The sequence below is a fragment of the Penicillium verhagenii genome (genome assembly GCF_028828195.1).
Source record: "Penicillium verhagenii strain IBT 33310 chromosome Unknown utg000005l_segment0_segment0, whole genome shotgun sequence".
NCBI lineage: Eukaryota > Fungi > Ascomycota > Eurotiomycetes > Eurotiales > Aspergillaceae > Penicillium > Penicillium verhagenii.
The window spans coordinates 4,427,784-4,443,011 of NW_026643169.1; the positions used below are offsets into that span (position 1 = coordinate 4,427,784).

General features: G+C 45.7%; 6 protein-coding genes across 6 annotated transcripts; 4 read left to right on the top strand and 2 right to left on the bottom strand.

Annotated features, from left to right (window-relative positions):
- Positions 1–3,173: 3,173 nt before the first annotated feature.
- Positions 3,174–3,484, top strand: N7466_005146 (uncharacterized protein; the record flags this gene model as incomplete). Its single annotated transcript, XM_057164543.1, has 2 exons — positions 3,174–3,190; positions 3,229–3,484. 2 exons carry the CDS (start codon positions 3,174–3,176, stop codon positions 3,482–3,484), a joined length of 273 nt encoding a protein of 90 aa, XP_057023224.1.
- Positions 3,485–5,907: 2,423 nt separating this feature from the next.
- Positions 5,908–6,132, top strand: N7466_005147 (uncharacterized protein; the record flags this gene model as incomplete). Its single annotated transcript, XM_057164544.1, has 1 exon — positions 5,908–6,132. The coding sequence occupies one exon, from the start codon at positions 5,908–5,910 to the stop codon at positions 6,130–6,132; it is 225 nt and encodes a 74-aa protein (XP_057023225.1).
- A 475-nt stretch (positions 6,133–6,607) lies between these two features.
- Positions 6,608–8,508, bottom strand: N7466_005148 (uncharacterized protein; the record flags this gene model as incomplete). Its single annotated transcript, XM_057164545.1, has 8 exons — positions 6,608–6,934; positions 7,021–7,105; positions 7,164–7,333; positions 7,406–7,912; positions 7,987–8,068; positions 8,125–8,200; positions 8,274–8,406; positions 8,467–8,508. The coding sequence occupies 8 exons, from the start codon at positions 8,506–8,508 to the stop codon at positions 6,608–6,610; spliced, it is 1,422 nt and encodes a 473-aa protein (XP_057023226.1).
- A 718-nt stretch (positions 8,509–9,226) lies between these two features.
- N7466_005149 (tRNA-ribosyltransferase family protein) lies at positions 9,227–10,886 on the top strand (the record flags this gene model as incomplete). Its single annotated transcript, XM_057164546.1, has 8 exons — positions 9,227–9,298; positions 9,378–9,628; positions 9,691–9,774; positions 9,838–10,158; positions 10,210–10,267; positions 10,328–10,405; positions 10,457–10,644; positions 10,700–10,886. 8 exons carry the CDS (start codon positions 9,227–9,229, stop codon positions 10,884–10,886), a joined length of 1,239 nt encoding a protein of 412 aa, XP_057023227.1.
- A 725-nt stretch (positions 10,887–11,611) lies between these two features.
- Positions 11,612–12,369, top strand: N7466_005150 (uncharacterized protein; the record flags this gene model as incomplete). The annotated part of the gene is made up of 3 exons (XM_057164547.1): positions 11,612–11,776; positions 11,830–12,044; positions 12,105–12,369. The coding sequence occupies 3 exons, from the start codon at positions 11,612–11,614 to the stop codon at positions 12,367–12,369; spliced, it is 645 nt and encodes a 214-aa protein (XP_057023228.1).
- A 578-nt stretch (positions 12,370–12,947) lies between these two features.
- On the bottom strand, positions 12,948–14,384 carry N7466_005151 (class I SAM-dependent methyltransferase; the record flags this gene model as incomplete). Its single annotated transcript, XM_057164548.1, has 6 exons — positions 12,948–13,413; positions 13,481–13,636; positions 13,698–13,961; positions 14,019–14,029; positions 14,091–14,198; positions 14,283–14,384. The coding sequence occupies 6 exons, from the start codon at positions 14,382–14,384 to the stop codon at positions 12,948–12,950; spliced, it is 1,107 nt and encodes a 368-aa protein (XP_057023229.1).
- Positions 14,385–15,228: the final 844 nt, after the last annotated feature.

Here is a 15,228-nt window from a genome sequence, read left to right on the forward strand (position 1 = left end):
TAGAAAGATTGGAGTAGTGTTGGGGGGAAAATACGCATTTTCCATCAATGAGGCGCAATCTACTCGTCGGATCAAGGAGGAGAATCCCCCGCTAGCGCGAGCGTGAACCATGGAACCATGGGACGGATGAAGGAAAAAGCTCTCCACCCAGAATCCATAAAATCCATAAATTATTTACTATTTTTACTATTTTTACTCTAGCCGTACAAATCGATTGGCTCTGGTTGAATCTTTTCAATCGCGCCCAAGAACATACTAACACTAAAGTGTACTAAGTAATTTCCAATGTTGATGTCAGACCCTGTTGCTGCCTGAGCTTTTGGGATTTGATTTAAGCTTGTGCGGGGCAAGGGCGCTTACTCTTAGCTATGGCAATCAAACATAATCAATCTCTGAAACGGCCTGTTTTTTCTTGAGTTCCCCCCCCCCAAATTACCACCAATTACCACCAATTACCTCCAATTACCCCCCAAGCTAGTTTCGTCTGCCGGCTTTGTAGCCGCATGATGAACCATGGATCCAAACCTCGAACCATGGAACCCCGAAATCAAATAAACCAAACCGCACCGGCCACGAACGTTAAGCAGCATCAACACACTGCAATGTATGAGTGCCCAACTTGATCGCTTTGCCAAAAAAAAAAAATGCGGCGAATCGGACCCGGGCCTTCCGACTGGCATTTCGCCTTGAAAATGCAATGACTGTCTCATTCTGGTGATTTTTGCGGTCTCTCTGCAATTTATTTCGCCCTTGGACTGTCTTGTTTTGCCAATGATTTATGGTTTATAGTTTCGGTTCGTGATGTTTAGACGAGTCTAGTCTTTGTTTCCCTTCCTTCACCCCCACTCATCTTTCTACGGTTGGGCGGTTGCAATGCAGGGCCAGCGGTTAGATTGAACTCTTAGGTATGACTTACATACATTGGTACCGACATCTTCCCCCCCCCCATCCCCCCTCAAGCTAGCCTGTATAGATATCTGACGTACGTCGTGGAGAGAGATTGTGGAGCTGGAGATGTGGATTTACATGTGGGTGGTAGCGAACTGGAGTTCCCTTGGGCCCTTTTCCGAGCGACTTTTGATTTGCTGTTAATTTTCTTGGGGGAAATATTCAGACCTTCGGTTCCAAGGTTGTTGATCCTGGTCACTCACTATCAAGTAGTATCCGCAAAGCGGCCCGGTTTAACGGGTTCTAGCTACTAAGTCTCGACATTTGTGGTTTTATTTGATCTGAAACTTCTCTTAAATTAGAGATCATGCCTAGGCAGGTAATGACGGAAGACTGCGCGAGAAGATTTGCATGAAAGAGACTACCTAGGCATTTGATCACGACCAGGATCTTTCTGAAATTCTTTGATGAGCTGGCAAGACCTCCATGGAGCTACTGTTGTTTCTTTTTATGCGGCCCAACATTGGAAAGTAATCTATATCCTCAAGGTTTCGGTTTGGCACATTTTGTATACTACTAGTACATGCATATACTAGTCATTTAGTAGTCGGTTCTGCAAGTTTTGGTTTTCCGATTTTTCTCAAATTGTTTTTCTTTTTTTCCCGGTACTTTTGGGCATCAGAGTCATTCGTCATAAGCTACGGGGACCAAGCCCTGGGCTCCGCTTGGGCAGAGATCACCCACAGACATATCTTCCGCCACCATGCAATTCATACACAGGGTTTCTCTTCCAGAAACTAAACTATTCCCACCGATTTGGTACATGTCCATGCACTCAACCTAACCTCACTTTGGCTTTATAATGCCTGGACGATGAGGCAGTGACGGGGCGGCACATTTCTCAACGTGGGGTTCTATGAGTTGTTCGTTCTCTCAATCTCTTCATCCAATGATTGTCCTCGTCATTTTAATTTGTTTTCGTTTTTTTTTTCCCTAAAAAAAAAAAATCCCCTTTTTGACACACGCACACACTTATACACTCAATCACTCTTTCTCTCTTTCTATATCCCCTGTTTACTTCTGGATAATTGTCAATTCTATGCATATGGGTCTAGGTCTGGATCTGGATCTTGAGTTTTTTTTTTTCGGTGTTCTTCCCCGAGACTAGCCAAGTTTTTCTCCCCTTCTTTTCTTTTCTTTCCTTTTCCGGATCATCTCTCCCTTGAATAAACGTAAACGACACTACGTCTTGTCATATTATACACATTCCTATTCTGGACTTCGGGGTCTTTGTGGGACTATCTCTCTTCCTTTTAACCCTTACGATGTCCTAGCGTTTCTTCAAGGGTTGGTCTGGTCGTGCGCCGGCCCGTTCCAGCTTGCAGCCTCAAAATGATCCGCATGTCCCGCTGTGTTGGAACAGAGAGAAGGGGAGGGGGTTACTTAGGCCGCTGTACCATGTACCCATTACTATGCATAAGCCCGTTTGGTTAGGTTTTTTTTCCCGTTAGGCTGCTTGTTTGCAAAATAAAAAAATAAAAAGAGAAAATAAAAATAAAAAGAGTAAGAGAGGGGGGGAACTTGGATGAAACCCAAATGGGGATTTTTTCTAATGGATTATTTTGAAGATTTTTTTTTTTTAGGATTTTTATGTTGATGATAATATGGCCCACCGTTTATATGACTCCCCGCATGTCCATCACCGAGGGGCACATTTAAAAAGGTCACGCAAGATTCCCGGTCCATTGAGCTTGCATTCCTTTTATATTTGACTGAACCTTCGTCTATCTGGCTTCTTGTACCCTCTACTTGACAATCCCTTCCGACTCCCCCATTCAACATCGAATCTCAATTGAAGATCTTGAAATCACAGCTTCACCCAGTTACTACATTGAATCATGTCACTACCAACTAGTCCAGCCAATGCCCCATCACCTTGGCAGAATCAGCTCTTCGGTAAAGGCCCTTTCCAAGTTTCTACCAGATCTGTCAAAGACACCCCTCGGGGTTGATATGTTCTAATACCCAGAGAGCCCATTGAGCTGACCAAGAGGAAAAGAGCATTGCAGACGCAACAAATTAGCGGCCCCTATCTTCAATATTGTCTCCGATCGGCGAGGTACCTAACTCCGTTTTCTCATTTCGTTACTTCCGAATCCTTCCATCTGCCCCCTCATCATCTTTCCGCCTTTGCGATCACCAGAATACCTATCCTTTCGTTTCCTTTCATCTCCCGTCTTTGCTTTGATCTCAGTTCATCAAACCTGGCTTGTCTTTCACCCACCATGTCGGCATTGCAGGAGTGGAGCTGCAGAAAACAGCCCGTACACCGACTTTTAGTTCCGAGAGCTTGACAGCGGATGCTAATCTCCCTTGCGTCGGAAATGTAGGAGGTCGAACCGCCTGGTCTAGTACCGTTACCGTTTCAGGCAAAAATGTCGCCGCTCGCTACTGGTATGATGGTCAATACATCAACAATGCCAAAGAGGATGCCGCCGAGTACGCTCTGAAGCAGCTGCTTGATCAGCCCCGTATGCCCACCGTCTACCCAGGCCAAGTTTACCCACATGGCGTTGGCCAGCCTGGGGGCTATTGAGTTTCTTTTTTTGTTCATGACTTGACTATTTCTTTTGTCCGGGAGGCATTCTGCTTATGTTTTTTTTTTATTCGAATGTGCGTTGATGTGCGTGTTGACCTGCTGAGTTTTTATTGTTTCTCCAGGATCGTCCTTGGATCCTTTGGTTGTTTGATTTTTTTTTTCATTCGCTTTTCCCGTGTTCATGCTCCTGCTGCCCATTGTGACAGCTTACAGCAACACACAGATCTTTGCTGTTTCTTTCATTTGTCATTGTTTATGCGCGATGCAGGTCGAAAATAACCACCACTCACCACACCTTATCCTCCCCCTCCCTCCACTCTTGCACCGAACGCCCTTTTCAACCACCCCACTTCGAATCCCGGATATGTGCGCACATTCCCCGGTGGAGGCTTGACAGTTGGCACGGCTGCAAAGGAACTTACAAGGAAGATTTTTGAAGTTTCTTCACCGTTTTCGGACATCGCGGCTTCAGATGACGTGGATCCAAGCGAAGATGCAGAAATGATGATAGAGGGAGGAAGAAAAAAAAAAGGGCGGAAAATATATCCTGGATAGGGACATGTTCATGGACGCCTTCCAATTGATCAATGCACCCCCCAAGGATCGACTTCTTTTTCGAACCTACGACCTTACTGCCTTGCAACGTGAAATTGGTCATGTGCAGACTCCCGCTGTGCTGTGGTACCCAACTCGATCTCAGCATTGTCTTCTCCTATTTTTCCCAGGCTTGTGATATGGTGGATTTCTCAAGGCTGTATGTTTTTGATCCCAAAATCGACATCTGCGAACCCTCCGAATAAGGCACAGCTTTCGTCCATATCCCATGACTTTATCAAAGTCCAAAGTGGATTCAGTTGGGCTGAACTAGGCTGGACCGTATTGACATGACCAGGAGTATCCTTCCAGTCAGCGGTCTGTGCATACCACGGTTCTCGTCACTGGTGGAAATGGAATCGGTGAAGAATACAAGCCCGGGGCTGTATTCTGTGAGGCCTTCTGTGGGGAATCCTTCCCGCCTCCCCGCCATCCGCCAAACCATTATGCCAAAACGAACACTGTGTTTCTCCATCTCCGGTTAGGAGTCGCATTTATTTTTCAATTTCGGATGAAAAATTGACAGGGATACTTGTGGCACTTACCTGCAGTGTGTCTTGTACCCTAGTTCCAGTGACGTCACAGAGAAACGGGATCACAGTCCCAGGCCTTTGTGATTATCTTTGTCCTGGGGTACTTTATACGTCTGTGTTACCTCAAACGGGAAGTCGGTTGTCCAAATTTCAAATCCACGCACACGAATCACGAATCACGCAGCCATCGAGGCGGTGAAAGTATTGAGTTCCCAGGAACGGGGAACAGAAACAGAAACAGAAACGACAGAGCCCGGATTTTCTTTTCTTTTCGTTTTTTCTTCATTTCCATTTCAAGCACAAAAGCCTCTTTGCGCTGAATTGTTTGATCTAATTTCGAGATGTTTTCATTTGGCTTCGTTTTTGGGTGTCAGTTTGCTACGGGAGTTTTCATTGGAAATTTGGAACACTGTACGACTGCGGGATTTGGGGCTTTGATCTGGATTTGATCGTTTACACTGCTTTCTTTTGTCTCTTTTCATTCTTCCCTTGCCTACCTTGCAAGCAGAACCTGATATTGGGTAATCATGTATCAAGGCGGATTTTATGAAATTGGTTTGAAATTGCTGAGGTTATATAACAAATATCGACAGGACACTTTTTTTTTTACAGATCCAATTCTTTTCATTTCCTATAAATTAAGGGTTTTACCCACCTGAGGATTAGGCAAGCATTTCCGGAATCTGTGTCTTTGCTTTTCTCCATGTGTGGAGTGGCCATGTGTATGCCGGATCCAATTCTCCGAACTTCGTATTTAACTTCTGCTTTTCCTTCATTGAAGACCTCAGGAACGAGGAACCGCCTGAGATAAGATCCGGGGAAAGCCTTCACGCGTGCAATGAGTGCATAGGGCTTTCAAGACCTTGCAAACAAATCGTAAGACTTCCAGCCAATAAGCTATGGCTTGAAAGTTATGGTCGGTGATCGGCCAATCGCTTTCCCTCTCTGGCGCAACCGCCCCGGGGCCGGACAAGCCCCGAAGGCTGAAGCCAAACCCTGGTCACGACTAACGCCCGAGTCATGGCACCAAGCTCAGCCTTGTTTGTCCAGGTGGGCTGTGTGACTGTCAACCGAGTGACCAAATGTCAGGGCCATAAAAAGACTTCATCATGCCCTGCACAAACCTTGAGCAACGCCAAAACACAAGACAGTTTCGTGTTGCCTTTCACCCCTTCTGAAGCTCAACCTTGACAAATAAATAAAAGCCAAGGCCAAAGCCTATCCGATTCCAGAAATACAGTTTTTGTTCAAAACAACTGATAATTTCGCATCCACGATTCGATTGACTTTAAAATGTGTCTCATACGCTTCTCTCCACTGAAGCCCCAACCTCCTGCCCGGGAGACATACGGCAATGATTACGACCGGTATCTTCGCGATTATGAGAGGTATCAGAGGAAACTCGAGGATTACTACAAAGAGAAAAAGAAGCGCCGGGCCAGAGCTAACACTGCTTGGATGGGGGGTGCGGCTGGTGCGGCTGGGGCCGCTGGTGGAGGCGGCGGTGGCGGCTGTTAGAAACAGTGGAAAACATCTGATGGATCAGCTAGCGAGGTATCTTTGTTTTGACATGGGCTTTGTGTTTCAAGGTTTCTGCAGGGGCGCTGCTTTGTATAGTTTGATCGGACCCGAGATTTTTTAAGGTTATGAGCGTATCCATGGATTGATCTCGGGAATGAACCTTGCATCTAAACTATTCTAAACTATCGATCGCTGTCAATATTTGAGCAATTACAATCTGATCCATGTATACTACCTAAATATCTATCCAATTTTCTCAACCACCAAAAAGTCCATGGCCATTGATAGGCATTAAATCCTATCTGCATGCAGGCCACACATCCATCAACATTGGAATACCTAAAGCCCCCTTCCTCTTCCAACATTGAAAAGAGGATTCAAATGTTCACTTCATGGTAATTTGTCATGAACCTTGAATGGTGGAATACCAATCCAAGTGCTCTGGAGACACATCCATATGAGCTATCAAATATTAATACGCAAATTTCTTCCCGCTTCCATCGCCATTGCCTCGTTTATTTCTCCACCCGTAATACATCCTCAAAAGGATACATCCAACCGCTACGAAAAGAAGTAATGCGGCATTGGTCCAATGTCCTGTCGGATATCCCTTCTTTTCCTCGTCGGATTTATAGATCCATACCCCGACTATTTGGCCCGGTGCTCCGAATGAGACGTTAAGCGCAATGGCTAGGCCTGCTCCGGCTGTGGATCGAAGATTCGACGATAGCCAGCCGAGGAGAGGAGGAATACAGGCGAATGATCCCGCAGCGGCAACTATAAGACAACCGTAGCGGTGCTAAGTTTCAAATAATTTAGCTTTGGCTCCTTCTCCGAAATTTATGCAGAGTATGCAGAGGGTTTCCTGGTAAGAAGTAGACTTACAAGGTATGCTTCCGCGGAAAGAACAGCTGAGGCTAGGAAGCCCATTGCGCCAATAAAGGCAAAAATGGCGGAGTGTAGACCGCGACTGAAATCGTTAGCTAGATCACAATCAATACATTGGTATGAAGTTTGGCAAGACAAACCTATTGAAGTGGTCTGCTGACCATGCAACCACTATGGTCACGACGTATGCGACTGCATACGGCGGGACAGTCATGAGCTGTGCTCGTAGATCAGAATATCCCAAACCAGCAGTGATGGCGGGAGTAAAAAGGGAGAGACTCGAGAAAGGTGTAGAAATCCCAAAATAAACCTGCCAAAACTATCAGTCAAATGCGTTTTGCTCAAGTCCTTCCAAGATCCTTCCTTGTTTACACCAACATACCGCATAATGAGCATATAACCGCCAATCCACAAGCACAGCTTTCGCATCCTCCCAAGACATGGCACTTGCAGAACCGTGTGATCCCTCAGCTTGCAATCTATAAGCCGCAAGCTCCTTCTCCTCCGTGGAAAGCCAATGTGCAGTCTCGGGATAATCAGGCAAAAGAAACCAGACCAGAACAGATGACGCGCAAGAGGGCGCGCCTTCAATTATAAATAGCCATCGCCAAGCAGAAAGTCCCTGTGCACCATTCATGTGGCCAACACCATACGCGATCGCGCCTCCAAATGCGCCTGCTAGTGTTGCAGAGGCTAGAATCAAGGCCACCCTAATGGAGCGCTCGGAGTTCCGGTACCAAAAGGTCAGATAGTAGACGAATCCCGGGAAAAGTCCAGCTTCCACGACACCGAGTAGGAAACGGACCCCGGTTACTTGTGCGTATGTATGGGTTCCGCCGATGCCCATTGTGATTGCGCCCCATGATAACATTAGGAAAGCTATCCATCGCTGGTAAGGCTCAGTATATTTCAAGGATATAGTTTGCATGCACATTCTCCAGGGGTCGACAAGAGGAAACGTACACTGGGTCTAAGCTTCTTCAAGAAATAATTTGATGGAACCTCGAACAATGCATAGGCAATGAGGAAAACCATCAGTGCAATTCTAATTTTGTTAGTTCTGCCTTCTCTATATGGAGGTTTTATTCAGAATTGACTCACGTAAACTGGTAGGAAGTCATTCCTGTTTCTGAGAGGAGATCATTACCAGTATCCGCGTTCAGAATCTTTGCATTCCCTATTCAAATGTGCAAAGTTAGCAATTGGCCTCCCTTGCCATACAAGAATTCACCCTGGGTCATTGATCACACCAATATTAGATCGATCTAAATAGCATAGCAAATAGATTGCTGCACATAATGGGACAATCCTTAAATCTTGTTTCCATATTAAAGCCTTCTCGCGTGCGTCAAGAAGGGGGTCGACGGAATAGAGCTCAGAAGGCTGGGGCAGATCAGCCACCGAAACTCTTGTCAAAAGTCAAGTTTATCTTATGGAACTCACCGCTGCATTGTGCTCAACATCGTGAACATATTTCTCAGCCATGGCAGGTGTGTGGGGGGTAGCTTTAAGGTTGTCGGCCTGACTCAAGTGCTGCACAAAGGTCAAACTCTTTCAAAGATTCAAGAATGTTTGGAGGGGAAAACTGCTAGTGCCCCTTTTGTTTGCTACATATTTTTCCTTTTTCTCGGCTTTTAGTCCCTGAGCCCCGGAGAATGTCCCCCGCATTTCATCCCGCACTGGGGATCGGCGGTTCTCCGAGTTGGGGTTCACCGACTCGTTTCATGCATCATGATTGACCCAGGGATTGGAAAGATTAAGTCAACTGAGCCTTTTATGTTTGGGAAAGTTGTCGATGAAAATCGTGGTTAACGTAAATCATTGAAAGGTAGTCAAGCCTTAGACTGTGTCTCATGGCTTCAAAAAGCACCTGAAATATTCAAATGTTTGAGGCATGTCATATATGGAATTCAATCCTGATATAGAATCGATACATGTATATTCTTAGCCTATTGAGGGCCGTTCAACGAAAGTATTGGTATACAAATCTTTAATCGATTCAAATGTATTAAATACTCGAAAGTAAACAAATGTTTGATTCCTGGGGCCGACGATGCAAACCAAACAAACACCTTATCGCGATACGGTTCCTGATCGCATCGCAAACACTGCGTCTGTGACAATCCTCTCCATGCAAAGCCAGTCGCTGGCTAGATCTCTCTTTAGGACCAACAGGGTGGCAATTTCAGTCCAGCGCGCAAAAATGTCCACCACCGAGTTAAACGGGCAGTCCAAGCCCTCCGCATTGACATTCGAGCGGCACGCCAAGTGCTCGGTATGATTTCGTCTACCCCTCCAAGCCGCAAGCCTTGAAAGAACGTACGCTGACTTGTGATTTTTCGAATTCTCGGTAGACCACAAAGGCCCGCGCAAGCACTCTTCACCTTCCCCATGGCGCTGTCCCTCTGCCGATTTTTATGCCTGTCGCGACACAGGCATCTCTCAAGGGCCTGACATACGACCAATTGCGGGATACGGGATGCATGCTGTGCCTGAATAATACATACCATCTTGGATTAAAGCCCGGTCAGGAAGTTCTGGACTCGGTTGGCGGAGCACACAAGTTGCAAGGTTGGGATCGGAATCTCCTGACCGATAGTGGAGGGTGAGCAATGCGACATGTGCAGAAAATGAGAATCTTGGCTAATCGCGGCATTACGGTCCCAGTTTCCAAATGGTGTCGCTGCTCAAGCTAGCTACCGTGACTGAGGAAGGCGTGCGATTTCTTAGCCCGCACGATGGAAAGCCTATGTATGATGCCCTATCCTCTGGCCAAGACTTGATACCGAGGCAGATCACTGACTATCCACGCAGGCTTTTGACTCCCGAACATTCTATCGGTCTCCAAAACTCTATTGGCTCAGACATCATCATGCAATTGGATGATGTTATTGCTACCACTTCTCCAGATTATGAACGAATTAAAGAGGCGATGGATCGCTCCGTGAGGTGGTTAGATCGCTGCATTGATGCGCACAAATACCCCGAACGACAGAATCTTTTCTGCATTATCCAGGGTGGTCTAGATCTAGATCTTCGGAAACAGTGTTGCGAGCAAATGGTCGCCCGTGATACTCCTGGAATCGCCATTGGTGGATTATCAGGAGGAGAGGATAAGTCGGAGTTTTGCAAGGTGTAAGTGCTTTGCCTCTGTCAATGATTTTGACTAAGACTGACTATTTTCAGCGTGGATACATGCACAGGTCTTCTCCCTGAAAACAAGCCCAGATACGTGATGGGAGTGGTATGTTATCTTTTGTCTATCTAATTTCCCCTTACTCCTCTTCTAACTAACAATATCTAGGGTTATCCCGAGGATATTGTTGTAGCAGTGGCTCTTGGAGCCGATATGTTTGATTGTGTGTGGCCAACACGGACAGCGGTACGTCTGACTCAACAATTTATTATCTACAATCATACTAATGAACATCAGCGTTTCGGTCAAGCAATTGTCTCATCGGGCACAATGAATATTCGCAACAAATCGTTTGCAACAGACTTTTCTCCCATTGAAGAGGGCTGTACTTGCCAATGCTGTCTTCCTGCCGACAAGGGAGGCCTTGGACTTACCAAGGCGTACATGCACCATGTGACCGCGAAGGAAACCGTTGGTGCTCATCTGTAAGATTCTACCGTTGCTAAACATGATATATCAGTGATGCGCTGACCAAACTAGTCTTACGATTCATAACGTGCATTTCATGTTGACTTTGATGGGGAACTTGCGGCAAGCCATTATCGAAGACCGGTACCCAGCTTTTATTCGCGACTTCTTCTCGAAGATCTACCAAAACGACAAATCCAAGTACCCTGTATGGGCAGTTGATGCACTCAAGGGAGTTGGAATGGACTTACTCGCCTAAAATGGTCTGTATGACTTCAATGATTCAAACGAAGTGATTTTTCTTGAATAAAACAGGACTTGTGCATATGAGCGGCTTTTGATTAGACCATGCATCAACCAGAATAAAAAACCAAGGATATCCGAGTTGTGACTGGCAAATGAAGGAACATCCATATCTTCTTCAAATATAAGATTCCGAGGTCCAAAATAATGGAAGGGTGAACCTTGGAACATTTCAAGTGTACATAGCCCACCGTACAGAACATTCTTGACCGACAACATTTGAATGGGCTTTTTGAAATATTCGCCAGATAGCCAATTTTGAGATTGACTCACATATAGCACGTGTGTTGTTGTATTCACGGATGCCTTGAAGGTCCTTTACCCAAGATTGCCGAGGAGTTACATGTTCATGGTTCGAAACTTTCTTCTTTTTCGCGTGCCTGAAACATGGGTAGGTCGAGAACCCCTGCAGGGAGTTGAGGTAGCAGGGCGAGAAAATCTTGGTCCTGGATTGCATTAACATGATGCATCACTCGTTTTTGGGGCTACTCTGAAACGTTTCTGGACCCTTCGCCGAGGTCTCATTTTTGGTCCCCGGACTTCCCTCATTCTGCAATATTTGCCATCACCAAAACCACATTTAAAACAATGTGAAATTCAACCTATTTAAATTGTTTGGCAAGTCCTAGATGTTGATGGAAATAAGCAAGAAATTTATTTTGTCTTTTTATCACTTTCATCATGCTCTTCCAGGCTTTCCTTCCATTGATCCTTGCCTCATTAGCCGCGGCTTCGCCAGCGGCCATCGGTCGTCGTCAGTATATCGATGCCAATGACTTGACCGACGGAGACTGTAAGGATACGATGTTTATCTTTGCTCGGGGCTCAACTGAGTCCGGCAATATGGTAAGAATCAAATTTTTCTCCGGCTGCTTAAGATAGTCGCGCTAACAGTTCAGGGCACGGTCGTTGGCCCGGAGGTCTGTGATGACCTCAAAACACAGCTAGATGGTGAGCTGGGCTGTCAGGGTGTTGGAGGTGCCTATGGAGCTACTTTGGCAACGAACTTCCTTCCCGCCGACACCTCGACAGCAGACATCGAAGCTGCAGTAAGCGTATTTAACGAGTGTAACACCAAATGTCCCAATGCAAAGATTGTTGCTGGCGGGTACAGGTAATTACGCGCTCCCTTCTCGTTTCAATCATTTCATCACTAACGACCATCTTATTCTAGCCAGGGAACTGCGGTCATGGATGGCGCGATCCAAAAGCTCTCCGACGAGGTGGTGGCCAAGGTTAAGGGAGTGGTCTTATTTGGATTCACACGTAATCTTCAGGACAAGGGCAGAATTCCTGGATACCCGACCAACCAAACGAAGGTCTACTGCGCTATTGGTGACGAGGTCTGCGATGGAACCCTGATTATAACTGCGGCCCACCTGACATACGGAGACGATGCTAGTTCTGCTGCTACCTTCCTTGCCTCGACTCTGGAATGATGTCGGTAAACTTGGAAAGAGTTATGATGGTGCAAGGCATACTGCTCTATAATGATAGGGCCCTGGAGGTACATTGACAGACAGATCGCTGAGCCCAGGAGCTGTCTGGTAGTTTACCACGGAATATTGCATTTCTTGTCCCCCAGTTCTTCATCACCTGTCGCCTGTTATTTCCAATTAGGACTTTTAAATTTTGAACCCTGTGCACTAGCATGCAATAAACTTGCTTATATCTCATTCATCTCAATTCTGGGTCATTCTTCAATGTTAGTTCCACAACAAAAAGAAGTATTTCAAGGTTACAATCCTGAAGAGGATTTGAATTTGTAAGTAAAAGTTGGAAGATGTAAATAATTGATGGGATGGGGCCAGACTTTTCAAGTTTGACCTATTAGTATAGTATTTTTGTCTGTCATATTTTGAAAGGATGGTTCCAAACCGAAATGCGAACTCATTCACTTTCATGCCTCCTAGGACCATTGCTGACCATATTATTTCGTCGGGCAAGGCTTTCTTCCATACACACAATATCTGCACATGCATGTTAGCAACTTGGATAAACAACACTTCCATGTATCTTACTCTTTAACATAAGCATGCATGTGCTTATCACGAAGCTGTTGCTTCGCCTGTGCATGGAAGATCCTAGACACATCCTCACCCCAGCCCAAAACGTCTGTAAACAATCTCATTGAGTACGCTTCAACACCTTGCTGTGCCTGAATAAGCTGGTATTTTCCAATCTCCTTGAGATATGGATCCTTTGGCCAAGGAGAGTAGGGCAGGAAGTAAATAAGCTGTTGCACGTCCTCGAATCCGGCACCAATCATCCAATCCTTTAGGAACGGATAGATATTGCAGGGCTTCCCATTCGCATTCGAGGCGATATCTATTGCCTTGACGCATTCAAAAAGCGGAGAGTCGACTGGACAGCTACCATCGTCACTCCATATCCACACTGCGCTTTCCTGTATTTCAAAATATGACCCTGGCTTGAGACATTCGTAGCATCTCTGGAAAAATTTTGGCCAGTCCGCGATGCAGCTTTGATGTATTCATGAGCGAGCGTCACAGAAGCAGGGAAAGGAAAGAAATCAAAGCGGTGGCTTACCCTGCAAGTAATCGCGCATGGATGAAGTCAAAGCTTCCAGGTTCGTATACCCACTCGTCTTCAAAATCTTCAATCACAAATTCAAGATTCGGACATACCCAGCTGGGTTGGATGGGACTTATATCAGTGCCGATAACGTGGGCTTCTGGGAATTTCCTATGACTTGGGTGAATTTCTGTATAGAACAATAGGAACAGATGGATCAGTCAAGGCTTACTCTGCAATATCGATGGCCCAAATGCCTGTCCCTGTGCCCAAGTCCAATATTTTCTGGGGATTTTCGACGGGGGCTTGGTAGAGTTCTCCTTTCATCAATAAGAGCCATCTAATAACTGTCATGTTAACAAAAGAGACCTCATGGGGGCTCACGAAGCGTACATATGATGTGCCTTCGATAGTCAGCGTATAGTTCAAGTCATGAAAGGGAGATTGAAACCATACCAGGTCCATGCGGTCTTGTTCTTCTTCATCATTTGGCATCCTGCTCGTATGTAATTAGCAAATTTAATGAAGACGCCATTGACATGGAAAAGTTTACATATAGTTACTCTGTGAATTTATGTTAGTGCATTTTCCCTTGAAGATGAAGCAGAGGGCTGCAAGGACTTACAAGCCGGCCGCTGTGGTATCGTCGTCCATTCTGATACTCATAATTCAAAATACTTGAAGACAATGAGGTGAGATCAGAGTATTCACTTTCAAAATCACTTGTGTCATCCTAGAGTATTATCAAGTCATCATTCAAATGTTCCGGCGATGTGAGGGGGGGCTTGGCGTCTGGTTCCGGGTGTATCTATCTTACTTCGAAATTGTCGGCAAGCATGGGTCCGTTCACAGCTTCCTCTGGAGCATCGGAACTTCGTCGCGAATCTCCCTCGGGGAGCTCAGTCGCCCGTGATGTCATTTTAGCTGAATTTGAGGTTGAGAACAACGACCAGCAGCCTAAGAAAGGAGAGGCAGAAGTTCAAGGCTGAGGGGCAAATATTTTCTCGGTTCCATTTCCCATAGTCCGGGAGTCTAGAGGGCCATGCGGGGCGCAAGGGATATTAATAATGAGTGGATCCGAGATATGCAGGTCGCGAATCGCATGCCGATTTGGTAAATGCATCTGTGTTGACCTACGGAGTACAACTATGTACGTTCATCACACTATCAGGCACTTGTTGACAGTAGTCTGAATATGAAACCCGGAATTGTTGAATTTAGCGTGTCTAGCCAGGCTCTATGGCTATCACCACCGGTACAATACCGTCAGGCTAGCCTAGAACATGCAAACACTGTTACACACTACTATGTCAGATGCTATAGAATTTTGGCCATCAAGAGCAAGTCCGCGAGGTTTGTTTGCAGCCGCAATCATCAAGATCGCAATAAGGATAAGGATGAGCGAAGTTACCAAGTCATCGGGTCAGTAGAAGAGGACCGAGCGTCCATATCTTTTGTATTAGACTGTCAGACATTAGTACTAGTAAATTATCGAGGGTTTTCAAGGTTACTGACATTGCAAAGAGAACAGCTTCTATATATATTCCTATTTAACTGAACAATGCATCAGAGTTTCCTTGAACAAAAATGACCAGGGAAAGAGAACAAATAGGACAAGGAATAAGAGAGGAGAAACACTTGAAGGTCATTGGTTTTACGTTGTGCAGGATAATGTATCCACCCGTGACCCCGTTATTTGTGGCTTACGTGTTGCTAACGTCAACTGATGTTACAGCGCCTTATGCAAATTGTGCCGATAAGAT